Source organism: Manis pentadactyla, chromosome 4 (genome assembly GCF_030020395.1).
Source record: "Manis pentadactyla isolate mManPen7 chromosome 4, mManPen7.hap1, whole genome shotgun sequence".
Taxonomy (NCBI): Eukaryota; Metazoa; Chordata; class Mammalia; order Pholidota; family Manidae; genus Manis; species Manis pentadactyla.
In genome coordinates, this window is record NC_080022.1 from 151,325,759 (window position 1) to 151,350,985 (window position 25,227).

At 41.6% G+C, this 25,227-nt stretch overlaps 1 protein-coding gene across 1 annotated transcript; it reads left to right on the forward strand.

The window, feature by feature from the left end:
* The first annotated feature begins 9,095 nt into the window (after positions 1 to 9,095).
* On the forward strand, positions 9,096 to 23,862 carry LOC130683492 (leucine-rich repeat-containing protein 37A2-like). The gene is made up of 3 exons (XM_057501193.1): positions 9,096 to 11,053; positions 11,417 to 11,518; positions 23,622 to 23,862. Exon 1 carries the CDS (start codon positions 9,359 to 9,361, stop codon positions 10,550 to 10,552), a length of 1,194 nt encoding a protein of 397 aa, XP_057357176.1. The 5' UTR covers positions 9,096 to 9,358; the 3' UTR covers positions 10,553 to 11,053; positions 11,417 to 11,518; positions 23,622 to 23,862.
* Positions 23,863 to 25,227: the final 1,365 nt, after the last annotated feature.

The window sequence follows — 25,227 nt, forward strand, 5'->3', positions numbered from 1 at the left end:
TAGTTTAGTGTTGTAAGAGAGCAAATGTAGATGATCAGGTGTGTGCCTGTAGACTATGTGTTAATCCAAGCTAGACAAGGGCAATAAAACATCCACGTATGCAGAAGATTTCTCTCAGAATGGGGGGGTGAGGTTCTAAGCCTCACCTCTGTTGATCCCCAATTTCTCACCTGATGACCCCCCTGCGACTGTGCCTGTCTTAGGTTGTTCCTCCCTTGAGGAATCTTACCCGTCTCTGGCTAACCAGTCATCTTCCGGGGCCATACAGGGAAATGTAAAGTTGGTAAGTGAGAGAGAAGCCTTATTGTTTGAAATGGTTAGCTTTTTATTTCTTTGCATATTTATGCCCTGTAGCTTCTATGCCCAGCATTTGTCTTGAGGTATCTTTACCACTTGGAAGAATTATGATACTTGGTAAATTTGATATGAGGCACGAATTCTATTTAAGGGTTGTAATTAGGAAGGAAGAAGAAAAGCTATAGAAGTAGCAGGCGGCAGAAAACCTGGGAAGATTGATTATTTCTTTGACATATCTTCTTGTAGAGTAACTTCAGCATGTATAGGTTTTAAGCTACTACTTAAATTGCGCACACACATTAACATAAGAGGAGTATAGTTACATAACCAAAGCATATCTGTAATTACCAGCCATCTCCAGTGAAACCAAGAAAACCAGTTAGGCACCTTAGGCATTTGTGAAAACTTATCTATGATATGGTGGATATTGTCCAACTGAACTTGAACAGTCTGAGAGAAATCAGACAAGTTAAAACAACCCATTCCTGGGGAATGTTCACATCCCTTATGTTCTTTTAACAGTAAATAGTCTGTAGTTGTAAGATTTTGGAGCGCTACAATTTGCACTTCTCCTAATTCTTGGTTGAGTTCCAACAGTATAGATCCAGTCACATTTGTTGTTTTACTGTATGCACAGGCCAGCTTAGATATCTCCTTCATTCCCATGGCAAGTCCAGGAGCTGGTGGGATGAGTGCATCTACAGCTGTAGCAGTGCGTGGATCTTTGTTGGGGTTTTTTGATGAGCATCTTCTGGCATGAGTCTTCCAGAGAGTGCTGATGTTGGAAGTTCTCTTTCATATCGTATCTTAGTTCATTTTGGGGGTAGCCCAATTAGGCTTTGATCTTCTGTATAAACACAAACAGACCCTTTGCATACACTTTTATATGCCCTTTATACCCTTGTGTAGAAATCATTGGAGGTTACCACACAGGAACTGCCCTTTTTGTTTTGTTTTGTTTTGTTTTGTTTTTGGTATCACTAATCTACCCTTACTTGATGAATATTATGTTTACTAGGCTCTCCCCTATACCAGGTCCCCCCTATAAACCCCTTTACAGTCACTGTCCATCAGCATAGCAAAATGTTGTAGAATCTCTACTTGCCTTCTCTGTGTTGTACAGCCCTCCCTTTTCTCCTACCCCCCATGCACGTTAATCTTAATACCCCCCTACTTCTCCCCCCCCCCTTATCCCTCCCTACCCACCCATCCTCCCCAGTCCCTTTCCCTTTGGTACCTGTTAGTCCATTCTTGAGTTCTGTGATTCTGGTGCTGTTTTGTTCCCTCAGTTTTTCCTTTGTTCTTATATTCCACAGATAAGTGAAATCATTTGGTATTTCTCTTTCTCCGCTTGGCTTGTTTCACTGAGCATAATTCCCTCCAGCTCCATCCATGTTGCTGCAAACGATTGGATTTGCCCTTTTCTTATGGCTGAGTAGTATTCCATTGTGTATATGTACCACATCTTCTTTATCCATTTATCTACTGATGGACACTTGGGTTGCTTCCATTTCTTGGCTATTGTAAATAGTGCTGTGATAAACATAGGGGTGCATCTGTCTTTTTCAAACTGGGCTGCTGCATTCTTAGGGTAAATTCCTAGAATTGGAATTCCTGGGTCAAATTGTATTTCTATTTTAAACATTTTGAGAAACCTCCATACTGCTCTCCACAATGGTTGAACTAATTTACATTCCCACCAAAAGTGTAGGACGGTTCCCCTTTCTCTACAACCTCGCCAACATTTGTTGTTGTTTGTCTTTTGGATGGTGGCAATCCTAACTGGTGTGAGGTGATATCTCATTGTGGTTTTAATTTGCATTTCTCTGATGACAAGCTATGTGGAACATCTTTTCATGTGTCTGTTGGCCATCTGAATTTCTTCTTTAGAGAACTGTCTATTCAGCTCCTCAGCCCATTTTTTAATTAGATTATTTGCTTTTTGTTTGTTGAGGTGTGTGAGCTCTTTTTGTTTGTTGAGGTGTGTAATATTTATCAAATCTGTCATTTATGAATATATTCTCCGATACTGTAGTATACCTTTTTCTTCTATTGATGGTGTCCTTTGCTGTACAGAAGCTTTTCAGCTTGATATAGTCCCACTTGTTCATTTTTGCTTTTGTTTTCCTTGCCCGGGGAGATAGGTTCATGAAGAAGTCACTCATATTTATGTCCAAGAGATTTTTGCCTATGTTTTTTTCTAAGAGTGTTATGGTTTTATGACTGACATTCAGATCTTTGATTCATTTCGAATTTACTTTTGTGTATGGGGTTCGACAGTGATCCAGTTTCGTTTTCTTACATGTAGCTGTCCAGTTTTGCCAGCACCATGTGTTGAAGAGACTGTCATTTCCCCACTGTATGTCCATGGCTCCTTTATCGAATATTAATTGACCATATATGTTTGGGTTAATGTTTGGAGTCTCTATTTTGTTCCACTGGTCTGTGTCTCTGTGCTTGTGCCAGTACCAAATTGTCTTGATTACTGTGGCTTTGTAGTAAAACTTGACGTTGGGGAGCGAGATCCCCCCCACTTTATTCTTCCTTCTCAGGATTGCTTTGGCTATTCGGAGTCTTCAGTCATTCCATATGAATTGTTGAACTATTTGTTCCAGTTCGTTGAAGAATGCTGTTGGTTATTTGATAGGAATTGCATCGAATCTGTATATTGCTTTGGGCAGGATGGCCATTTTGACGATATTAATTCTTCGTAGCCAAGAGCATGGGATGAATTTCCATTTGTTAGTGTCCTCTTTAATTTCTCTTAAGAGTGTCTTACAGTTTTCATAGTATAGGTCTTTCACTTCTTTGGTAAGGTTTATTCCTAAGTATTTTATTCTTTTTGATGCAATTGTGAATGGAATTGTTTTCCTGAGTTCTCTTTCTATTGGTTCTTTGTTAGTGTATAGGAAAGCCACAGATTTCTGTGTGTTAATTTGTATCCTGCAACTTTGCTGTATTCTGATATCAGTTCTAGTAGGTTTGGATTGGAGTCTTTAGGGTTTTTTATGTACAATATCATGTCATCTGCATATAGTGACAGTTTAAGTTCTTCTTTACCAATCTGGATTCCTTGTATTTTTTTGTTTTGTCTAATTGCTGTGGCTAGGACCTCCAGTACTATGTTGAATAACAGTGGGGAGAGCGGTCATCCCTGTCTTCTTCCTGATCTCAGAGGAAAAGCTTTCAGCCTCTTGCTGTTAGCTGTGATGTTAGCTGTGGGTTTGTCGTATATGGCCTTTGTTATGTTGAGGTACTTGCCCTCTATACCCATTTTGTTGAGAGTTTTTATCATGAATGGGTGTTGAATTTTCTTGAATGCTTTTTCAGCATCTAGGATATGATCATGTGGTTTTTTTACTTCCTTCCAAGATATTGGTCTGTAGTTTTCTTTTTTGGTGGGGTCTTTGCCTGGTTTTGATATTATGGTGATATTGGCTAGATAGAATGAGTTTGGGTGTATTCCCTCCTCTTCTATTTTTTGGAAAACTTTAAGGAGAATGGGTAGTATGTCTTCTCTGTATGTCTGATAAAATTCCGAGGTAAATCCATCTGGCCCGGGGGTTTTGTTCTTGGGTAGTTTTTTGATTACCGCTTCAATTTCATTGCTGGTAATTGGTCTGTTTACATTTTCTCTTTCTTTCTGTGTCAGTCTTGGAAGGCTGTATTTTTCTAGGAAGTTGCCCATTTCTCCTACCTTTTCCAGCTTGTTAGCATATAGGTTTTCATAGTATTCTCTAATAATTCTTTGTATTTCTGTGGGGTCCGTCGTGATTTTTCCTTTCTCGTTTCTGATTCTGTTGATGTGTGTTGATTCTCTTTTTCTCTTAATAAGTCTGGCTAGAGACTTATCTATTTTGTTTATTTTCTCAAAGAACCAGCTCTTGGTTTCATTGATTTTTTTCTATTGTTTTATTCTTCTCAATTTTATTTATTTCTTCTCTGATCTTTATTATGTCCCTCCTTCTGCTGACCTTAGGCCTCATTTGTTCTTCTTTTTCCAATTGTGACATTAGACTATTCATTTGGGATCGTTCTTCCTTCTTTAAATATGCCAGAATTGCTACATACTTTCCTCTTAAGACTGCTTTCGCTGCGTCCCACAGTAGTTGGGGTTTTGTGTTGTTGTTTTCATTTGTTTCCATATATTGCTTGATCTCTATTTTAATTTGGTCATTGATCCATTGATTATTTCGGAGCATGTTGTTAAGCCTCCATGTGTTTGTCAGCCCTTTTGCTTTCTTTGTACAATTTATTTCTAGTTTCATACCTTTGTGGTCTGAAAAGTTGGTTGGTAGGATTTCAATCTTTTTGAATTTACTGAAGCTCCTTTTATGAGCTAGTATGTCATCTTTTCTGGAGAATGTTCCATGTGCATTTGAGAAGAATGTGTATCCTGTTGCTTTTGGATGTAGAGTTCTATAGATGTCTATTAGTTCCATCTGTTCTAGTGTGTTGTTCAGTGCCTCTGTGTCGTTACTTATTTTCTGTCTGGTGGATCTGTCCTTTGGAGTGAGTGGTGTGCTGAAGACTCCCAAAATGAATGCTTTGTGTTCTTTTTCCTCTTTTAATTTTGTTAGTCTTTGTTTAACATATGTTCGTACTCCTGTATTGGGTGCATGTGTATTTATAATGGTTATATCCTCTTGTTGGCCTGATCCCTTTATCATTATGTAATGTCCTTCTTTATCTCTTGTGACTTTCTTTGTTTTGAAGTCTATTTTGTCTGATACTAGTACTGCAACCCCTGCCTTTTTCTCCCTGTTGTTTGCATGAAATATCTTTTTCCGTCCCTTGACTTTTAGTCTGTGCATGTGTTTGGGTTTGAGGTGAGTCTCTTGTAAGCAGCATATAGATGGGTCTTGCTTTTTTATCCATTCTATTACTGTGTGTCTTTTGATTGGTGCATTCAGTCCATTTAAATTTAGGGTGATTATTGAAAGATATGTACTTATTGCCATTGCAGGATTTAAGTTTGTGGTTACCAAAGGTTCAAGGTTAGCTTCTTTACTATCTTACTCTCCAACTTAACTCGCTTATTGAGCTATTATAAACACTGTCTGATGATTCTTTATTTCTCTTCCTTCTTATTCCTTCTCCTCCATTCTTCATATGTTGGGTGTTTTGTTCTGCGCTCTTTTTAGGTCTGCTCCCATCTAGAGCAGTCCCTCTAAAATACCCAGTAGAGGTGGTTTGTGGGAGGCAAATTCCCTCAACTTTTGCTTGTCTGGGAATTGTTTAATCCCTCCTTCATATTTAAATGATAATCGTGCTGGGTACAGTATCCTTGGCTCGGGGCCCTTCTGTTTCATTGCATTAAATATATCATGCTATTCTCTTCTGGCCTGTAAGTTTCTGTTGAGAAGTGTGATGATAGCCTGGTGGTTGTCCTTTGTAGGTGACCTGTGTTCTCTCTCTGGCTGCCTTTAATACTCTGTCCTTGTCCTTGATCTTTACCATTTTAATTATTATGTGTCTTGGTATTGTCCTCTTCGGGTCCCTTCTTTTGGAAGTTCTGTGTGCTTCTGTAGTCTAAGCAACTATTTCCTCCCCCAGTTTGGGGAAGTTTTCAGCAATTCTTTCTTCAAAGATACTTTCTATCCCTTTTTCTCCCTCTTCTTCTTCTGGCACCCCTATAATGCAGATATTGTTCCTTTTGGATTGGTCACACAGTTCTCTTAATATTGTTTCATTTCTGGAGATCCTTTTGTCTCTCTCTGCATCAGCTTCTACGCATTCCTGTTCTCTGGTTTCTAGTGCATTGATGGCCTCTTGCATCCCATCCATTCTGCTTTTAAGTCCTTCCAGAGATTGTTTTATTTCTGTAGTCTCCCTCTGTACTTGCTCCTTTAGGTCTTGCATATTTCTCTGCAGATCCATCAGCACGTTTATGATTTTTATTTTGAATTCTTTTTCCGGGAGACTGGTTAAGTCTATCTCCGCAGGTCCTCTCTCAGGGGTTGGCTGGCCTGTTTTGGAGTGGACAAATTCTTCTGCCTTTTCATGGTGATAGCGGTGGCTGTAGGCAGGTAGCGGGTGTGTCAGCTGGGAGAAGAAAGTCCTTTCCTGCTTGCTGGGCAACTTGCCCTTCTCCACTGCCTGTGTCGGTTACCCACACCTGTGGAGCAGCCACCGGTTTAATCCCCTAAGCTGCTGTGCACGGGGTCTCAGCACAGAGCCCTGCGGGGAGTGGCAGGTGTGTCGAGTGCACTCCCCCATGAAAGTGTCGGCCCTGCCGTGCTGGTGTGTGCTGGCAGCGGCCTTTCGGTCTGGCCTGGGCGGCTGTGCATTGGGCTGGAATTCCACGTGGCTCCTGGGGGCACAGCTGCTCCTGGTCTGCTCTTCTGCTGCCGCCACCAGCTCCCGCGGTCCGCTCCCGGTCCCCCCTGGTGCTGCCAGCACGTGTGGGTTGCTCCTGGGCCTTTCAGTTGCTGCCACCGCAGGCTCGCTCGGGCCTCTCCCCAGCCACTTGGTCGCTGCCACCGCGGGCTTGCACAGGCCTCTCCCAGGCCCCTCTGGCGCTGCCACCCCCAGTGCGTGCCGCCTCTCTCCCACTTCTGGGCTTACGTGTCAGGGTCCACACCAGTTGGGTAAATGACTGGCAGGCTGCTTATTGCGGTGAGGGGCTTCAGAGCTGCGCCGCCACCCAGGGGGTTAGAGCACCTAAAGTTCCCCAGGATTCCCAGCTGCTGGCTAAGTGTGCCGGGACGACTTCATCTAGCTGTGGGGTCCCTATCTCTTTAAGACTTGCAGAAAGCACTCGCTTTTCTTTTTGTCTCAGGGGTGCCGGTTCCGGGGACCTGCCCACAGGTTTTGCTTTTCCGTTTCTCTAATATACAGCACCCCGTGCACCTCGTGTCTGTGTTCCGGGTGCGGATTTCTAGAGCTATTAGTTTAGGAGTCCTGGGCTTTCACTCCCTCCCTGTTTCGACTCCTTTCTTCCCGCCGTGTTTTGGGATTGGGGAGCATTTGGGATCCACCTGGCCACAGCTTGTATCTTACCCGCTTTGTGTGATGTTGAGTTCCAGCAGATGTAGATGTATCCTGGCGGTTGTACTGTATCCACTGGTGTCTCTTTTAGGAATAGTTGTATTGTATTTTCATAAATATACATGTTTTTGGGAGGAGATTTCCACTGAACTACTCGCACCACCATCATGGCTCCATCTTCTAATTGCATTATTTTTATCAATTCATTAAGATCTCAACTCCCTACATTTCTTAGAACTACTCCTTTGCTAAAAGACAGATTCTCAGTTACATTATTAAGCTAACAGTGACAGCGACCCACATACTTAAAGGAACAAGAGAAAGGAACGGAACGGGAAATAATGAACATTAGTGGCCACATGATGTGTACTGTGCTCTCTGCCTGGTGCTTAACCCCTGAATGAGAACTTACTCATACATGTATTACACTTCACAAACTGATTTTATATGCACTAGGTCTCACATGCCCTTTGTCTTGTAGGACAAGTATAGATATGTTTTTGTTTATTTTGTTTTTGCAATTTTTATAGAGGAGTACTAATAGTGCTATTTTATGAAAGTTTTCTTTGGAACTTGAGAGTTTCTGGTTCTATAACCAGAAGCTGCTGCTCAGCCCTTCTAATGGATGGGAAGGCTCTTGTGTTGTTAGACTGTCCAACTCTAAATTTGCTCTGAACTCAAGCCTTTCTATCCCCAAAAACACTCAGGTGCTTTTAAGCATTTTTCTATGTAGTAGGTTTCCTTGGCACTAACGTGATGAGTTTCAAAATGTCCTTTCTTGCTCAGATAGCTTGAATACAGGTCTCTGGGGCACATCATAAAATGATCTGGGGCACATCATAAATAATACTCTGCTTCTTCTATAAATACAGGGTTACTTATTTTAAAAATGTTTTTTTCTTGCCAGTTATATCATTCCCTTTTCCCACTAAAGGTGGGCAAAACAGGCATTTTCACTCTACTTTTATAGATGAGGAAAAAGGAGATCAAAGTGGTATAGATCGTAGCCTAGTGCTCAGGTCTGCTAGCCTCAGTTTGGGGCTCTCTGCAAGCCCATGCTCCTCCTTCCTCACAACCCTTACCTCCTCCTCTGACCCTCACCACCACCTCCAAAAATGCTTGTAATTCTTCTGGAAAATAAACCCAGCTGGCCAATGAACTTGTGCAGCTGCCCTCGACTTTCATGTAGTCAGAAGCTTTGGATGGTTCCCCAAGTAAAGCAGGAAATACTAGAAATGAAATTAAATGAAAGCAAAGCAGGCATCTGAAAAAATTTTGTTTTTTCCCTTTTGCATTTTAGGACCTCAAGTATTGTTCCATAGATTTATTGAATATTCCACATTGACAAAACAACCTGACAGCTCTCTTAACCCACACCCCAGATCCCTGCTCAAATTTAAGCAAAGAGCCAGGGTAGACATGGTGTTTTTTTGTTTTTGTTTTTTCCCCTTATATAGAGCCTTCTCTCATAGGGGCTGGGATATATGGAAGCAGGGACCAAGCAAAGGAATAGGTGGGTAGGTGGAGAAGGGCATATGTAGAAGAGTACTTGTTCGCAGTGTGTGGTGGTGGTGTGGTCATCTGTGATGGTAGCAAGAACAGGAACACACTGCAGAGGTGGAGAGAGAAAGCTGCACACTCTCTTTACGTCTGAAGCACTACAGGATGGGGTATATGAACGTGAGGAGTGACTGTTAGATCTGCAGAGAATCTAGCTGAGGGCGAGTATTTGTCTTTTAGCCTTGGCTTTTCTTGAGCACAGGCCATGGTCCCCAATGGCCTAATACTGCACATAGTACTCTATTTTGCACTATGGAGTGTTCCTAGCAGGAAGCGGCTCTTTCAAAAGACATATTTCTCTCTTTTTGTTGTTGCAGACCATAGGTTTAAGTTTGTGTTTATTTTTCTCCTAATCGAACCTCAAATGTTTGCTGATTCCCGATCTGTTTTACTGAGATATATGGCTATGGACGGACAAAAAGCTGTCTCATCAGTCTTTCATTATCAAAAGCAGTCTCTCCTTTTTTTTAAATTGAGGTATCATTGATATACAATCTTATGAAGGTTTCACATGAGCAACGTTGTGGTTTTGACATTCACCCATACTATCAAGTCCCCTCTGCCCAGCCCCAACCCCATTGCAGTCACTGTCCATCAGCGTAGTAAGATGAAAAGCAATCTCTTCTTTTTGACAGATGATGAAACATCTATAGGGGACCCAGAAGGGTTGTTCATGAAGGCTTTACAATCCCGGAAGAAGAGTAGCAGCCCTGAGCTGACTATCGAGCCAGAGAAGGCGGCCGCAGACAAAAATGCCATCAGTTTGTCAGGCTTCCAAAATGAGCAAGGAGACTTTAGCAAGGAAAGTGCACTTAGCTACGTATTATCTTATTTCTCTGGATATATGGAAGGTGCAGAATCAGCATTATTACAATTCATTAAACCTCTTCTTTCAAACTTACAAGGAGATGAGCCTGTGGGGCCTTTGCAAAACAACGCAGAGAACACTTCTCTTCCACCTGGATCCAGCATTTCAACTGAGAAAAATAAACAGAAAATAATCTCTGTTCTGGAAGATATCATAGATGCCATGCCTCTACGTTCCAAACTTCTGAATCCCAGATTTCACCATCAAATCTCCACTAAAACATTGGAAACTGCCCAATTAAAAGAAAACAGCCCACCAGAAATTCAGAGAGTAGGGTGGAGGCTGGGGCCTTTGAAGGTGGTCATCAAGGGCCCAAAGGGCATTCGGAAGAGGCGACGCAGACAAATGAGGAAGGCTGGCATCAACGGGAAGCAGAGGGCCCAGCTCCTTGCGGAGAGCACGGCCGAGAAAAAAGGGCTCACGACGGCATCCCCAAGGGCGCCGGAGCAGCCTTACGTGGCGCAGCCCCCGAGGGAGACCGCAGGAAGCTCCTTCAGCACAGAGTCTTCATTCCGAAGGGAACAGGAGGCAGCCGTCCCTTCTGTCCAGTACTTGATGGGCAGGCCTCCTGCTTCCAATACTCCAAAATCTCTACCTGAGATTAAACCAAAATCGAAAGACCTAGCTGACAGTATTTTTGTTTTAGAAGCTGCGAGTGCTAGAATGAGAAATATGAAGGCTTCTGAACCAACCTCACACTTAAGAGAAAAGTACCTCTTTCCTGAATCTTTGCGGCATGCGGGTCACAAAATCCTCAAGGCCAAAATGAGTAGACAGTTCAGCAACAAAGGTTCACACAATAGCCCGATGGTTGTGAACAAGCCTCCATTCACCTAAATGAGCCTTATGAACTCTCTTTCACAAGGGGCCTTTACTTCGTCAGCACTGACTTCTCAGAAAAATCCTTTTCCAGATTTATTTTCTCTTTTGGATCCAAGCCCGAAACTAACCAAAGAAACACAACGGGAACACAACAATGTGGACACTGACTTACCGTCCACAACAACAGCCTTCCCTTTCCCAGGGAGCTCATCTCCAGGTGGCCACCGCAAAGCTCAGCTAAATGAGCAGCTGCGGTCCCTCATCACCAACACTGATGTGAAAAGGCTCATTTCTCATGTTTTCTGGAATTTGAAAATGGGCTGCTCGGAGACCCACCTGAAACCAGCCTGTGCCAAGCTCATCTTCCAAACCGGCCTCCTGATGAAGCTTCTCAGCGAGCAGCAAGAAGCAAAGGAGCCCAGGGCAGACTGGGATACAGACTAGTGGGAAACAGAAAACTACATCCATGGGAGTCCAGAAGCCCAGAGTGAACAGGAAGAGCAGGAGATCCATGAGGTGAGGATAACTCCCAAAACATTGCCCCCCAGCCTGTTAGTCAGTTTGGGACATGGCATTGAAACACCCCGGCAGGAAGACCGCAGCCCCTAGTCTGTGTCTTGTCTTGGCCTGGGCCTTTGGGGAAGACAGGGATCTCCCACTGTGCTCATGTAGAGAATGATGCCACAATTGCTGGGGTAGGCGAGGAGGGGACCTAACACCCAAGGTAAACCAAGACAAGGCAGATTTATCATTAGCATTACATTTGGTACACTCTTCAAAAACATTTATGTTACTTGCCTGAAATAATGAGATGTTATAAGAGCTTTTATCCTTTCCACCTCTTTGTTTTTGAAAAGTCTTTTTCCATTATTTTTTCAGTTCCCAAAAGTTCTGGTGCATGGGTATCGAATCAAAGTCATCTTGGCATTGTCAGTGACAGGAGCAGTGCTGCTGTTGATTGCAGCTTTCTGTCTCATTAAGGTAAGGACACTTAGTCCAGGATTCCAGAGGATAGTCTGTCTTTAGATTCAGAATCCACAAACTAAAAATCAAAGTCTCTCTCCCACCTCTTATACTTGATATTCCTTCTTAGTCACCAGGACCAACATATGCTTTATTCTCTTCCTGCAAAGTATATGCCTGAGACTTTTATAAAGAAATCCCCCTTTCAGGAGATCTCCGTGGAACTGACACGAGATAATGAGCCATTAGACTGTTTTGAGAAGTTTAAGAAGGCCAGAGTTGACGTGACAGTAAAATATCTTCAACTCAAAACTAAGTCAATTTGACATCAGTCATTCCCTTTCTACCAATGATTTCTTTCCTTGTTGACTGGAATTATGAGGGATGTGTAATCTCCACCCTCATGAGCGATAAGTCACCCTGGAAGAAAGGACACGGCTAAAAGATAAAAGTGTGATCTTGTTGATTCACTAGATTTACTTAGCAACTTTCTTCCCCATCACGTAAGGCATTGTGGAGATAGGTACAGTCAGATTACTGCAACCAAAAGCCCGTGTCTGGGTTTCTAAAGCACTTGGTATTGACGGTCCTTCTGGAGCTGGCTTGCCTGCCTGCCTTTTGTTCAATAACAGAATGGTTTGTTACTTTTCCCAACAGGCAGGGCTGACAACAACAGAGTGATTTAATTAGCCGGTAATCCTGACTCTACGCGATGAACCCAACCTCATTTCCTATGTGTACCTTTTCTACTGTCGTGGCAGCCCTCTTTCCAGCCAGAGCGACTACCCAGGATGCCCAGTCACATGCCCATTCCTACTTTTGTCTGTTCCTTTGCCCATTTAAAATTCCCTTCTTTCACCTTGTAGAAGTCCGTTGAGTCTCTGAAAGCCAACTCAAGTTCATGTTTCTTCATGAACCCTTGCCTAAATACTCCAGTTCTGGTCCTAGTCCTTCTGTGAGACTTACTACCATTTCTTAGAGCCCATGATGAGGCATTCCTCTCCCCTGCGATGTTAATATGATAAGCAATTTTTTAAACGTCAGCTCCCCAAGAGAGAAACACCAAGGTCAACACACGGTGGAGCAGAGCAGAGATAGTTATTTTTATAGGGTTATAACAATTAATTTTCTTTACTGATCAGAACACAAATGTTGAAATATTTTTTTATAAACATGGAAACGTTTAAGTGAACTAAATATTTTAAAGTGCACTTCTGTCTTTTGTACAATAATATAATCATTCAGTCTAGGGCAATAGAAAGCAAACAAGACCACAGCCTTGAGGTCAAAACTTCAAGGTAGAGATATTTAAGGACCAAATGGCTTCCTGGCCTATCTGTCTTGAGTAAAACCTGACTGGATGGATGAACTGCTAAAGAGAAACTTGTACCTGAAGGTCACTTGGTCAGGTCGCTTTAGTGTGCCACAGAGGCCTCTCCCTGTGATGACCTGAAACCCCCTGGTTGTGTAGACACAGCTAGTCTGTGTGTGGAACAGATATATTTCTCATTGTCATGTCATACTCTGGCATTCTGACTTTTTATCAATGCTGTGATACTAATCAGTTGAGATTGCACCGAGTGAGTTCTCTCTTGGAGAGTCTCTGAGTCTAGGACACTGGTAGCTAGCATGGGGTCAGCTTGCCAAGGCCTCTGGGAAGGGAGTCATTGGCCATTGCCCAGTCAGTGACCACTGTACCCCAGGTGACAGAAGTCCTTTTGCTGTTTTGGAATTCATATAAGCTTCCATAGTGCTTTTAATGTCCATGTAGTTTAACCTTGCATTTATATATATGTAAGTATGTATATGGTTTCATTGTTTCTTCTCCTCACTTAGATGATAAGCTTTTTGAGGACAGAGACCATGCAATGTTTTTCCTGTGGTAGACAGTAATGGTGTTCAAGGGGGAAAGAGGAGGCAATGTCAGTTCCACAGTAAGGAACAATGCCACCTAACAATGATCTGAGGTAGCATACGGAGTCCAGCAATAGACTGACCCATGTGTTAATAGGACTTTTGAAATGTCACCTTTTAATATTCTCATCGGTAGAAGAAGATGAATAAATGTTAATAGAACAGCTCCCTAACTATATGGGGGGGGGGGGAAATAACAGCAGATCTCTATTTATCACCTTAAATAAACATATTTCAACAAAAAGAAAAGAAGAATCCATGGAAGTATTAGAAAAAAATAGAAGCCATAAGCAATATTTTTATATCTTGTGGTGGGAAAGAGCCTTCTAAGCCTGATATGACAAGCCTTTGATATGATGCCTTGATAGATTTGGTCACCTTGCCTGTGACACCGTCAGTAGACTTAGTACTGATTTATGTCAAACTTCAGGCCAAATTCGCCATACGTTTTCTGATTTAACTCCCGCACTCCTGGAAGGATGATATCACCATCTCTCTTTCACAGATGAGGGAGATCAACTTGAGGCCCCAAAGGTAGAACCCAGTGGTGCTGAAGTGCAAAGTCTGTGCCCCTCCATCCACTGTTGTTTTCCTCATTGAAGATAAAAACCCTCAGAAATATTTGAGACATTGAAATTCAATGAAAGCCACTGAAAGGATTAGTATATTTAGTGTAAAAGTTTTCTAAATCTAGAGGAAGACAAACGATCCAGGGGAGAGAAGGACAATGGCAAGAGCAGGTTGCATGCCAGCCCTGCCGCCAGTCCCTCCACAGGACCCGGCGGGCGTGGGTTTGCAGGAAGGCCTCTGCCACCTGACGGTATAAAAACAGTGCCTGATATTTTCTTCTGGTTAACATGTGTTGTTGTATTTTTTAATCCATCCAGAATTTGTTTTACTTGCTGTTTAGTGAGGTTGAGGCAGAGAATCTAACTTTTTCTCCCACATGAAGATCCAATCGTTTTAAAATCCTGTACTGAGTTGTTCATTTCTTCTTCACTGATAAAAAATACTGTCTGTGTCTGGACTCTGTTCTGTTGATCCAGTTATCTTTTCTTGTACTATTAAGACACTATTTAATTCCAGGTGCTAAAGAACTTATTTTGACATCTGATAGAGTGAGCTCCTGCCCTTTGATCTTATTCATACATTTCATAGCTTTTCCTTCATATTTTCTAATATTTTCCAGAAAAATATTAGCTGGCTAGATTTTAGTTTAAAAATTATCATGGGGAGGGGCGGAAGATGGCGGCGTGAGTACAGCAGCGGAAATCTCCTCCCAAAACAACATATATCTATGAAAATATAACAAAGACAACCCTTCCTAGAATAAAGACCAGAGGACACAGGACAATATCCAGACCACATCCGCACCTGAGAGAACCCAGCAACTCGCGAAGAGGGTAAGATACAAGCCCCGGCCCGGCGGGAGCCGAGCGCCCATCCCCCCAACTCCCGCCGGAGAAGAGCAGGCAGAGGGGAGGGAGACGGAGCACAGGGCTGCCGAACACCCAGCCCCAGCCATCCGGGCCAGAGTGCAGGGCCCTCGATACTAGGAAAACAGGGCAGCAAGAACAGTGAGCGGACACTGGAGGCCGGGTGTCGGAGGACATAAGAAAATCGCGCGACCATGTTTTTTTTTTTTTTTTTTTTTGCTTTTTTGCTGTTTTGTTTTGGCAAGCGCTTTTTGGAAGTCTTAAAGGGATAGGGACCCCAATACTAGGGAAACATGGCAGCAAGACCGGTGAGCAGAGGCCTGAGGCTGGCACCGGAGAATAAAGAAAAACGAGCGACCACCTTTTTTTTTTTTTTAATTAAAAAAAAATTTTTTTTTTTAATTTAAAATTTTTTTTCTTTTTTTTTTTCTGACGGTCGTTGTTTTGTTTTGGGGGTGCATTTTGGAAGTCTTAAAGGGGCAGGGCAGGACACTTAATCCAGAGGTAGGGAATCCGGGGATCTCTGGGCACCCTAACCCCTGGGCTGCAGGGAGCAGGGAGGACCCTTACGGAGATAAATAGCCTCCCAGCCGCTCCTGCTCCAAGGCGACTCCACCACCTTGGAGTAGCTGCCTGAGCCAGGCCACGCCCACAGCAACAGCGGAGATTAACTCCATAGCAGCCCGGCAGGAAGCACAAACCCTGTCTGCGTGCAGCTGCGCAGCACAAGCCACTAGAGGTCGCTGTTCTCCCAGGAGAGGAGGGCCACAAACAAACAAGAAAGGAAGTCCTTCCAGCCGTCACTCATCCCAGCTCTGCAAACTATTCCTATCACCATGAAAAGGCAAAGCTACAGGCAGACAAAGATCACAGAGACAACACCAGAGAAGGAGACAGACCTAACCAGTCTTCCTGAAAAAGAATTCAAAATAAGAGTCATAAACATGCTGACAGAGATGCAGAGAAACACGCAAGAGAAATGGGATGAAGTCCGGAAGGAGATCACAGATGCCAGAAAGGAGATCGCAGAAATGAAACAAACTCTGGAAGGGTTTATAAGCAGAATGGATAGAATGCAAGAGGCCATTGATGGAATTGAAATCAGAGAACAGGAATGCATGGAAGCTGACATAGAGAGAGACAAAAGGATCTCCAGGAATGAAACAATATTAAGAGAACTGTGTGACCAATCCAAAAGGAACAATATCTGTATTATAGGGGTTCCAGAAGAAGAAGAGAGAGAAAAAGAGATGGAAAGTATCTTAGAAGAAATAATTGCTGAAAACTTCCCCAAACTGGGAGAGGAAATAATCGAACAGACCACGGAAATACACAGAACCCAAAAAAGAAAGGATCCAAGAAGGACAACACCAAGACACATAATAATTAAAATGGCAAAGATTAAGGACAAGGAAAGAGTGTTAAAGGCAGCTAGAGAGAAAAAGGTCACCTATAAAGGGAAAACCATCAGGCTAACATCAGATTTCTCAACAGGAACCCTACAGGCCAGAAGAGAATGGCATGATATATTTAATACAATGAAACAGAAGGGCCTTGAACCAAGGATACTGTATCCAGCACGACTATCATTCAAATATGACGGTGGGATTAAACAATTCCCAGACAAACAAAAGCTGAGGGAATTTGCTTTCCACAAACCACCTTTACAGAACATCTTACAGGGACTGCTCTAGATGGGAGCACTCCTAGAAAGAGCACAGCACAAAACACCCAACATATGAAGAATCGAGGAGGAGGAACAAGCAGGGAGAGAAGAAAAGAATCTCCAGACAGTGTATATAACAGCTCAATAAGCGAGCTAAGTTAGGCAGTAAGATACTAAAGAGGCTAACCTTGAACCTTTGGTAACCACGAATTTAAAGCCTGCGATGGCAATAAGTACATATCTTTCAATAGTCACCCTAAATGTCAATGGGTTGAACGAACCAATCAAAAGACACAGAGTAACAGAATGGATAAAAAAGCAAGACCCATCTATATGCTGCTTACAAGAAACTCACCTCAAACCCAAAGACATGTACAGACTAAAAGTCAAGGGACGGAAAAACATATTTCAAGCAAACAACAGTGAGAAGAAAGCAGGGGTTGCAGTACTAATATCAGACAAAATAGACTTCAAAACAAAGAAAGTAACAAGAGATAAAGAAGGACACTACATAATGATAAAGGGCTCAGTCAAACAAGAGGATATAACCATTCTAAATATATATGCACCCAACACAGGAGCACCAGCATATGTGAAACAAATACTAACAGAACTAAAGGGGGATATAGACTGCAATGCATTCATTCTAGGAGACTTCAACACACCACTCACCCCAAAGGATAGATCCACTGGACAGAAAAAAAGTAAGGACACGGAAGCACTGAACAACACAGTAGAGCAGATGGACCTAATAGACATCTATAGAACTCTACATCCAAAAGCATCAGGATATACATTCTTCTCAAGTGCACATGGAACATTCTCCAGAATAGACCACATACTAGGCCACAAAAAGAGCCTCAGAAAATTCCAAAAGATTGAAATCCTACCAACCAACTTTTCAGACCACAAAGGCATAAAACTAGAAATAAACTGTACAAAGAAAGCAAAGAGGCTCACAAACACATGGAGGCTTAACAACACGCTCCTAAATAATCAATGGATCAATGACCAAATCAAAATGGAGATCCAGCAATATATGGAAACAAATGACAACAACAACACTAAGCCCCAACTTCTGTGGGACACAGCAAAAGCAGTCTTAAGAGGAAAGTATATAGCAATCCAAGCATATTTAAAAAAGGAAGAGCAATCCCAAATGAATGGTCTAATGTGACAATTATCGAAATTGGAAAAAGAAGAACAGATGAGGCCTAAGGTCAGCAGAAGGAGGGACATAATAAAGATCAGAGAAGAAATAAATAAAATTGAGAAGAATAAAACAATAGCAAAAATCAATGAAACCAAGAGCTGGTTCTTCGAGAAAATAAACAAAATAGATAAGCCTCTAGCCAGACTTATTAAGAAGAAAAGAGAGTCAACACAAATCAACAGTATCAGAAACGAGAAAGGAAAAATCACGACGGACCGTACAGAAATACAAAGAATTATTAGAGAATACTATGAAAACCTATATGCTAACAAGCTGGGAAACCTAGGAGAAATGGACAACTTCCTAGAAAAATACAACCTTCCAAGATTGACCCAGGAAGAAACAGAAAATCTAAACAGACCAATTACCAGCAACGAAATTGAAGCGGTAATCAAAAAACTACCAAAGAACAAAACCCCCGGGCCAGATGGATTTACCTCGGAATTTTATCAGACATACAGGGGAGACATAATACCCATTCTCCTTAAAGTTTTCCAAAAAATAGAGGAGGAGGGGATACTCCCAAACTCATTCTATGAAGCTAACATCACCCTAATACCAAATCCAGGCAAAGACCCCACCAAAAAAGAAAACTACAGACCAATACCCTGATGAACGTACATGCAAAAATACTCAACAAAATATTAGCAAACCGAATTCAAAAATACATCAAAGGATCGTACACCATGACCAAGTGGGATTCATCCCAGGGATGCAAGGATGGTACAACATTTGAAAGTCCATCAACATCATCCACCACATCAACAAAAAGAAAGAGAAAAACCACATGATCATCTCCATAGATGCTGAAAAAGCATTTGACAAGGTTCAAAATCCATTCATGATAAAAACTCTCAGCAAAATGGGAATAGAGGGCAAGTACCTCAACATAATAAAGGCCATCTATGATAAACCCACAGCCAACATTATATTGAACAGCGAGAAGCTGAAAGCATTTCCTCTGAGATCGGGAACTAGACAGGGATGCCCACTCTCTCCACTGTTATTTAACATAGTACTGGAGGTCCTAGCCACGGCAATCAGACAAAATAAAGAAATACAAGGAATCCAGATTGGTAAAGAAGAAGTCAAACTGTCACTATTTGCAGATGACATGACACTGTACATAAAAAACCCTAAAAACTCCACCCCAAAACTACTAGAACTGATATCGGAATACAGCAAAGTTGCAGGATACAAAATTAACACACAGAAATCTGTGGCTCTCCTATACACTAACAATTAACTAATAAAAAGAGAAACCAGGAAAACAATTTCATTCACAATAGCATCAAAAAGAATAAAATTCCTAGGAATAAACTTAACCAAGGAAGTGAAAGACCTATACCCTGAAAACTACAAGACACTCAAGAGAAATTAAAGAGGACACTAACAAATGGAAACTCATCCCATGCTCCTGGCTAGGAAGAATTAATATCGTCAAAATGGCCATCCTGCCCAAAGCAATATACAGATTCGATGCAATTCCTATCAAATAACCAACAGCATTCTTCAACGAACTGGAACAAATAGTTCAACAATTCATATGGAATGACTGAAGACTCCGAATAGCCAAAGCAATCCTGAGAAGGAAGAATAAAGTGGGGGGGATCTCGCTCCCCAACGTCAAGTTTTACTACAAAGCCACAGTAATCAAGACAATTTGGTACTGGCACAAGCACAGAGACACAGACCAGTGGAACAAAATAGAGACTCCAAACATTAACCCAAACATATATGGTCAATTAATATTCGATAAAGGAGCCATGGACATACAGTGGGGAAATGACAGTCTCTTCAACACATGGTGCTGGCAAAACTGGACAGCTACATGTAAGAAAACGAAACTGGATCACTGTCGAACCCCATACACAAAAGTAAATTCGAAATGGATCAAAGATCTGAATGTCAGTCATAAAACCATAACACTCTTAGAAAAAAACATAGGCAAAAATCTCTTGGACATAAATATGAGTGACTTCTTCATGAACCTATCTCCCCGGGCAAGGAAAACAAAAGCAAAAATGAACAAGTGGGACTATATCAAGCTGAAAAGCTTCTGTACAGCAAAGGACACCATCAATAGAAGAAAAAGGTATACTACAGTATCGGAGAATATATTCATAAATGACAGATTTGATAAATATTACACACCTCAACAAACAAAAAGAGCTCACACACCTCAACAAACAAAAAGCAAATAATCTAATTAAAAAATGGGCTGAGGAGCTGAATAGACAGTTCTCTAAAGAAGAAATTCAGATGGCCAACAGACACATGAAAAGATGTTCCACATAGCTTGTCATCAGAGAAATGCAAATTAAAACCACAATGAGATATCACCTCACACCAGTTAGGATTGCCACCATCCAAAAGACAAACAACAACAAATGTTGGCGAGGTTGTAGAGAAAGGGGAACCGTCCTACACTTTTGGTGGGAATGTAAATTAGTTCAACCATTGTGGAGAGCAGTATGGAGGTTTCTCAAAATGTTTAAAATAGAAATACAATTTGACCCAGGAATTCCAATTCTAGGAATTTACCCTAAGAATGCAGCAGCCCAGTTTGAAAAAGACAGATGCACCCCTATGTTTATCACAGCACTATTTACAATAGCCAAGAAATGGAAGCAACCCAAGTGTCCATCAGTAGATAAATGGATAAAGAAGATGTGGTACATATACACAATGGAATACTACTCAGCCATAAGAAAAGGGCAAATCCAATCGTTTGCAGCAACATGGATGGAGCTGGAGGGAATTATGCTCAGTGAAACAAGCCAAGCGGAGAAAGAGAAATACCAAATGATTTCACTTATCTGTGGAATATAAGAACAAAGGAAAAACTGAGGGAACAAAACAGCACCAGAATCACAGAACTCAAGAATGGACTAACAGGTACCAAAGGGAAAGGGACTGGGGAGGATGGGTGGGTAGGGAGGGATAAGGGGGGGGGAAGAAGTAGGGGGGTATTAAGATTAACGTGCATGGGGGGGTAGGAGAAAAGGGAGGGCTGTACAACACAGAGAAGGCAAGTAGAGATTCTACAACATTTTGCTATGCTGATGGACAGTGACTGTAAAGGGGTTTATAGGGGGGACCTGGTATAGGGGAGAGCCTAGTAAACATAATATTCATCAAGTAAGGGTAGATTAGTGATACCAAAAACAAAACAAAACAAAACAAAACAAAAAGGGCAGTTCCTGTGTGGTAACCTCCAATGATTTCTACACAAGGGTATAAAGGGCATATAAAAGTGTATGCAAAGGGTCTGTTTGTGTTTATACAGAAGATCAAAGCCTAATTGGGCTACCCCCAAAATGAACTAAGATACGATATGAAAGAGAACTTCCAACATCAGCACTCTCTGGAAGACTCATGCCAGAAGATGCTCATCAAAAAACCCCAACAAAGATCCACGCACTGCTACAGCTGTAGATGCACTCATCCCACCAGCTCCTGGACTTGCCATGGGAATGAAGGAGATATCTAAGCTGGCCTGTGCATACAGTAAAACAACAAATGTGACTGGATCTATACTGTTGGAACTCAACCAAGAATTAGGAGAAGTGCAAATTGTAGCGCTCCAAAATCTTACAACTACAGACTATTTACTGTTAAAAGAATACAAGGGATGTGAACATTCCCCAGGAATGGGTTGTTTTAACTTGTCTGATTTCTCTCAGACTGTTCAAGTTCAGTTGGACAATATCCACCATATCATAGATAAGTTTTCACAAATGCCTAAGGTGCCTAACTGGTTTTCTTGGTTTCACTGGAGATGGCTGGTAATTACAGATATGCTTTGGTTATGTAACTATACTCCTCTTATGTTAATGTGTGTGCGCAATTTAAGTAGTACCTTAAAACCTGTACATGCTGAAGTTACTCTACAAGAAGATATGTCAAAGAAATAATCAATCTTCCCAGGTTTTCTGCCGCCTGCTACTTCTATAGCTTTTCTTCTTCCTTCCTAATTACAACCCTTAAATAGAATTTGTGCCTCATATCAAATTTACCAAGTATCATAATTCTTCCAAGTGGTAAAGATACCTCAAGACAAATGCTGGGCATAGAAGCTACAGGGCATAAATATGCAAAGAAATAAAAAGCTAACCATTTCAAACAATAAGGCTTCTCTCTCACTTACCAACTTTACATTTCCCTGTATGGCCCCGGAAGATGACTGGTTAGCCAGAGACGGGTAAGATTCCTCAAGGGAGGAACAACCTAAGACAGGCACAGTCGCAGGGGGGTCATCAGGTGAGAAGTTGGGGATCAACAAAGGTGAGGCTTAGAACCTCACCCCCCCTGTTCTGAGAGAAATCTTCTGCATACGTGGATGTTTTATTGCCCTTGTCTAGCTTGGATTAACACATAGTCTACAGGCACACACCTGATCATGTACATTTGCTCTCTTACAACACTAAACTATGTTTTCTACCTTTATCTTGTATCTACCTACCACTCCAGCATTTTATTAAAAATAATAATAAAGAGAGAAATGTGGTATCCACATATAAATCAAGTATAAAAACCAAATGAGTATTCATATTTGAACTGACTGTTTACAGTTCATAATGCATGAGCAAAACCGAAAGTTTCTGTGATGACTGCCCTTGTACTGTTCACTATGTAACTTATTCATTATGTAAGAATTTGTTCTCCATGTAAGAACTTGTTAGTTATGCCTCAGAAGATTGGAGACTGACGAAAATTAGGCTTGGGGTGGATTAATGATTGTGCATTGAGCATTGACTCCCCTATACAGAATTTTATTGTCGTTAACAACCATTTGATCAATAAATATGAGAGATGCCCTCACAAAAAAAAAAAAAAAAAAGGACAGACTTCCAATGGTAAAATAAATAAGTAACCGGGATGTAATGTATAGCATAAGGAATATAGTCAAGATATTGTAACAGCTTGGTAGGGTGATAGCTGGAACCTAGAATTATGTATATAAATGTTTTATCACTGTGTTGTACACTTGAAACTAATGTAATGTAATGCTGTGCGTCAACTACCCTTCAATAAAAAATAATTATCTAAAAAAAAAAAATTATCGTGGGATTTGAATAAGATTGCTTTATATTAGTAGGTAAATTTGGGAAGAACTTATATCTTTACAACAATTTAGGAATATGGTATCTCGGGTCATGTATTCATATCTTCTTAAAGTCCTCCAGAAGAGTTTTAATGTTTTCATCACATAGTTCTTAGACGTTTTTTGTTAAGTTTACCCTGAGGTACTTTATACATTTTTGCTGATGTAAATGGGATCTTTCTTCCATTTTAAAATTAGTTACCCTTGGTATATAGGAATGCTTTTGAGTTTTGTATATTGATCTCTTGATTTTGTATCTTAGTGAATTCTCATATTATTTCCAATAAAATTTTAGTTGGTCCTCTTGGGCTTTTTAGGTTATTCATCACTTCAAATGCAGATATGTTTGTCTCTTCCCTTACAATACTTTACTTTTCTTATCACATTGATTAGGACCTCCTCAACATTAATGAATAGTCACAGTAATAATAGGCACTGTACTCTTGTTCTTTTTTTTTTTTTCCGCTCTTGTTCTGGACTTTAAAACAGTGATGCTGTTTAGGATCCTCGCAGATAACTTCTGTTCCTAGTTCCAAGAGTTTTTATTAGGGATTAGCTGTTGAATGTTATCTAAAACAATCAGTGAAATATATTGCAAGCTATCTCACGATCTCAAGTTAGGTACTGTGGAAGAGTCCAAGGACAGTTAAATAGAACAGAATTCCTGTCCTCAAAACCGTTATCATCCCACTGGTAGATGATATTTAAAATAAAAAGTTGAATAAAGATTTGGAAATAGTGGTCATCATGTTAGATAATCATGATCATGTTTTCTTTCAAAACAGATGTGCTCCCGTAGAAAGGCAGTGCTGGATGAAGAAGGAGGCTCAGGGTAAATATTGATCTGGCCATTGCAAAGTAGAATTTTAGAACTAGAGGAAAGGTTAGAACTCATCTATTTCAAACACATCATTTTACGGTGAAGAAACCATCAAAGGCAGGAAGAGTACTTACCCTACTGCCTCTCAGAAGCAGCTCCCCAGCCAAAGCTGAGTTAGAATGCGACTGGCACAGACGCATCTGCTGTCACGAGGCCTGGAAGGAAAACGACTGGAGGGGGAAAGGTTTTGGTTGTACCCTTCCTGCTGGGGGTGGACATGAGGCCTGGCCAGTGGACTGCTCAGAGGCTCTGGGGAAAGGGCAGAGAAGGCCACATGGTCCTGGATGCTAGTCTCCTTCAAAGCTGATGGAAGGTCGAATATATGAGCCCTTCCTGTCAATCATCCCTTCACATCCTACTGGCTTTCAGGTCCCCAGTGTCTGTTGCCTTTAACCAAACCTCACAGAATTTTAACTGGGAGAAACCTCAGTCAGGAATTTATCTCTACTTCTTATAATAAAGAAATGGAGAAGGAGAAAAGGAAATGATCTTGCCCCATGGTCATACTGAGAGCGAGTAGCAGGAAGAAGACGGTTCCTTCCCACTGGGGACTTCTCCACTGATCATTGTGCTTGGGCTGTGAGCTCCATTTTATGTCATGACCCACTACACGTACCATATAGGCATGAGTAGTTTCTAAAACAAACTTATTATGCACTCTGATTTTTTTCTATTCCATTTGTATTCAAAAGAATATTTTGTGTTTCAGTGCTGGTCATGACCTTTAAGCTGATTTCACAACCCATTCACTTGTCAGTGAGAGTCTGACATGTGAAAGTTAGTGAGCTAGTTGGACTCAGCAATAAGTTGGTGTGATTCAACCTGTAGGAGAAAGCAGTAGGGAAACGGAAGCACCTTCTCCCCCACCCACCAGCAAGTGACACATGTGAGACTGAGTCCAAAGGATACTGGTGTAAAATGCCTCTGGAGAGAGTGAAACGCTTCTGCCCGGTGTGCTTGAGCAGTTCGCTTACTGCACAAGGGCACTTGGCCAGTGGCCAAGAAGGTGAGTGGGGCTGAAATCCTGCCTACACTCCATGCCAAGCCACATACAAAGGTCTCCCCAGGGACACTGTGGGGCTATAAGGGACAGATACGGAGAAGTTCTGAAGCTCAGCATGCATGGAATGATTTTCAGGATCCCAGGTCTGTAGTGATTTTGCTTGTGATGATGGACTGAGGTACCCATTTGGTCCTAATAAGTCAGAGATACACATTGTGAGAGACATGAAAAATAGCATGAATCACTAATTATTATCTGTGTGTGTGTTTTCCTCCAAGGGGCTTCCTTGTTCATCTGGATAAACTCTCAGAAGAGGGTAAGAATCAGGTAAATTTGAGGAGGATCAAGTACTGTGCTGGAGAAAGCAGGGGATGTATGGAATTTATACCTCCTTTCTATTTTTTTAGAAGGGCTTTTCCTGGAGAAGGTGGCTTTGGCTCCGGAATATGTACAGAACCGTCAGTCCCTCACGTGAGAAAAACCTGGCGCAGAAGCTACTTGAGATGGA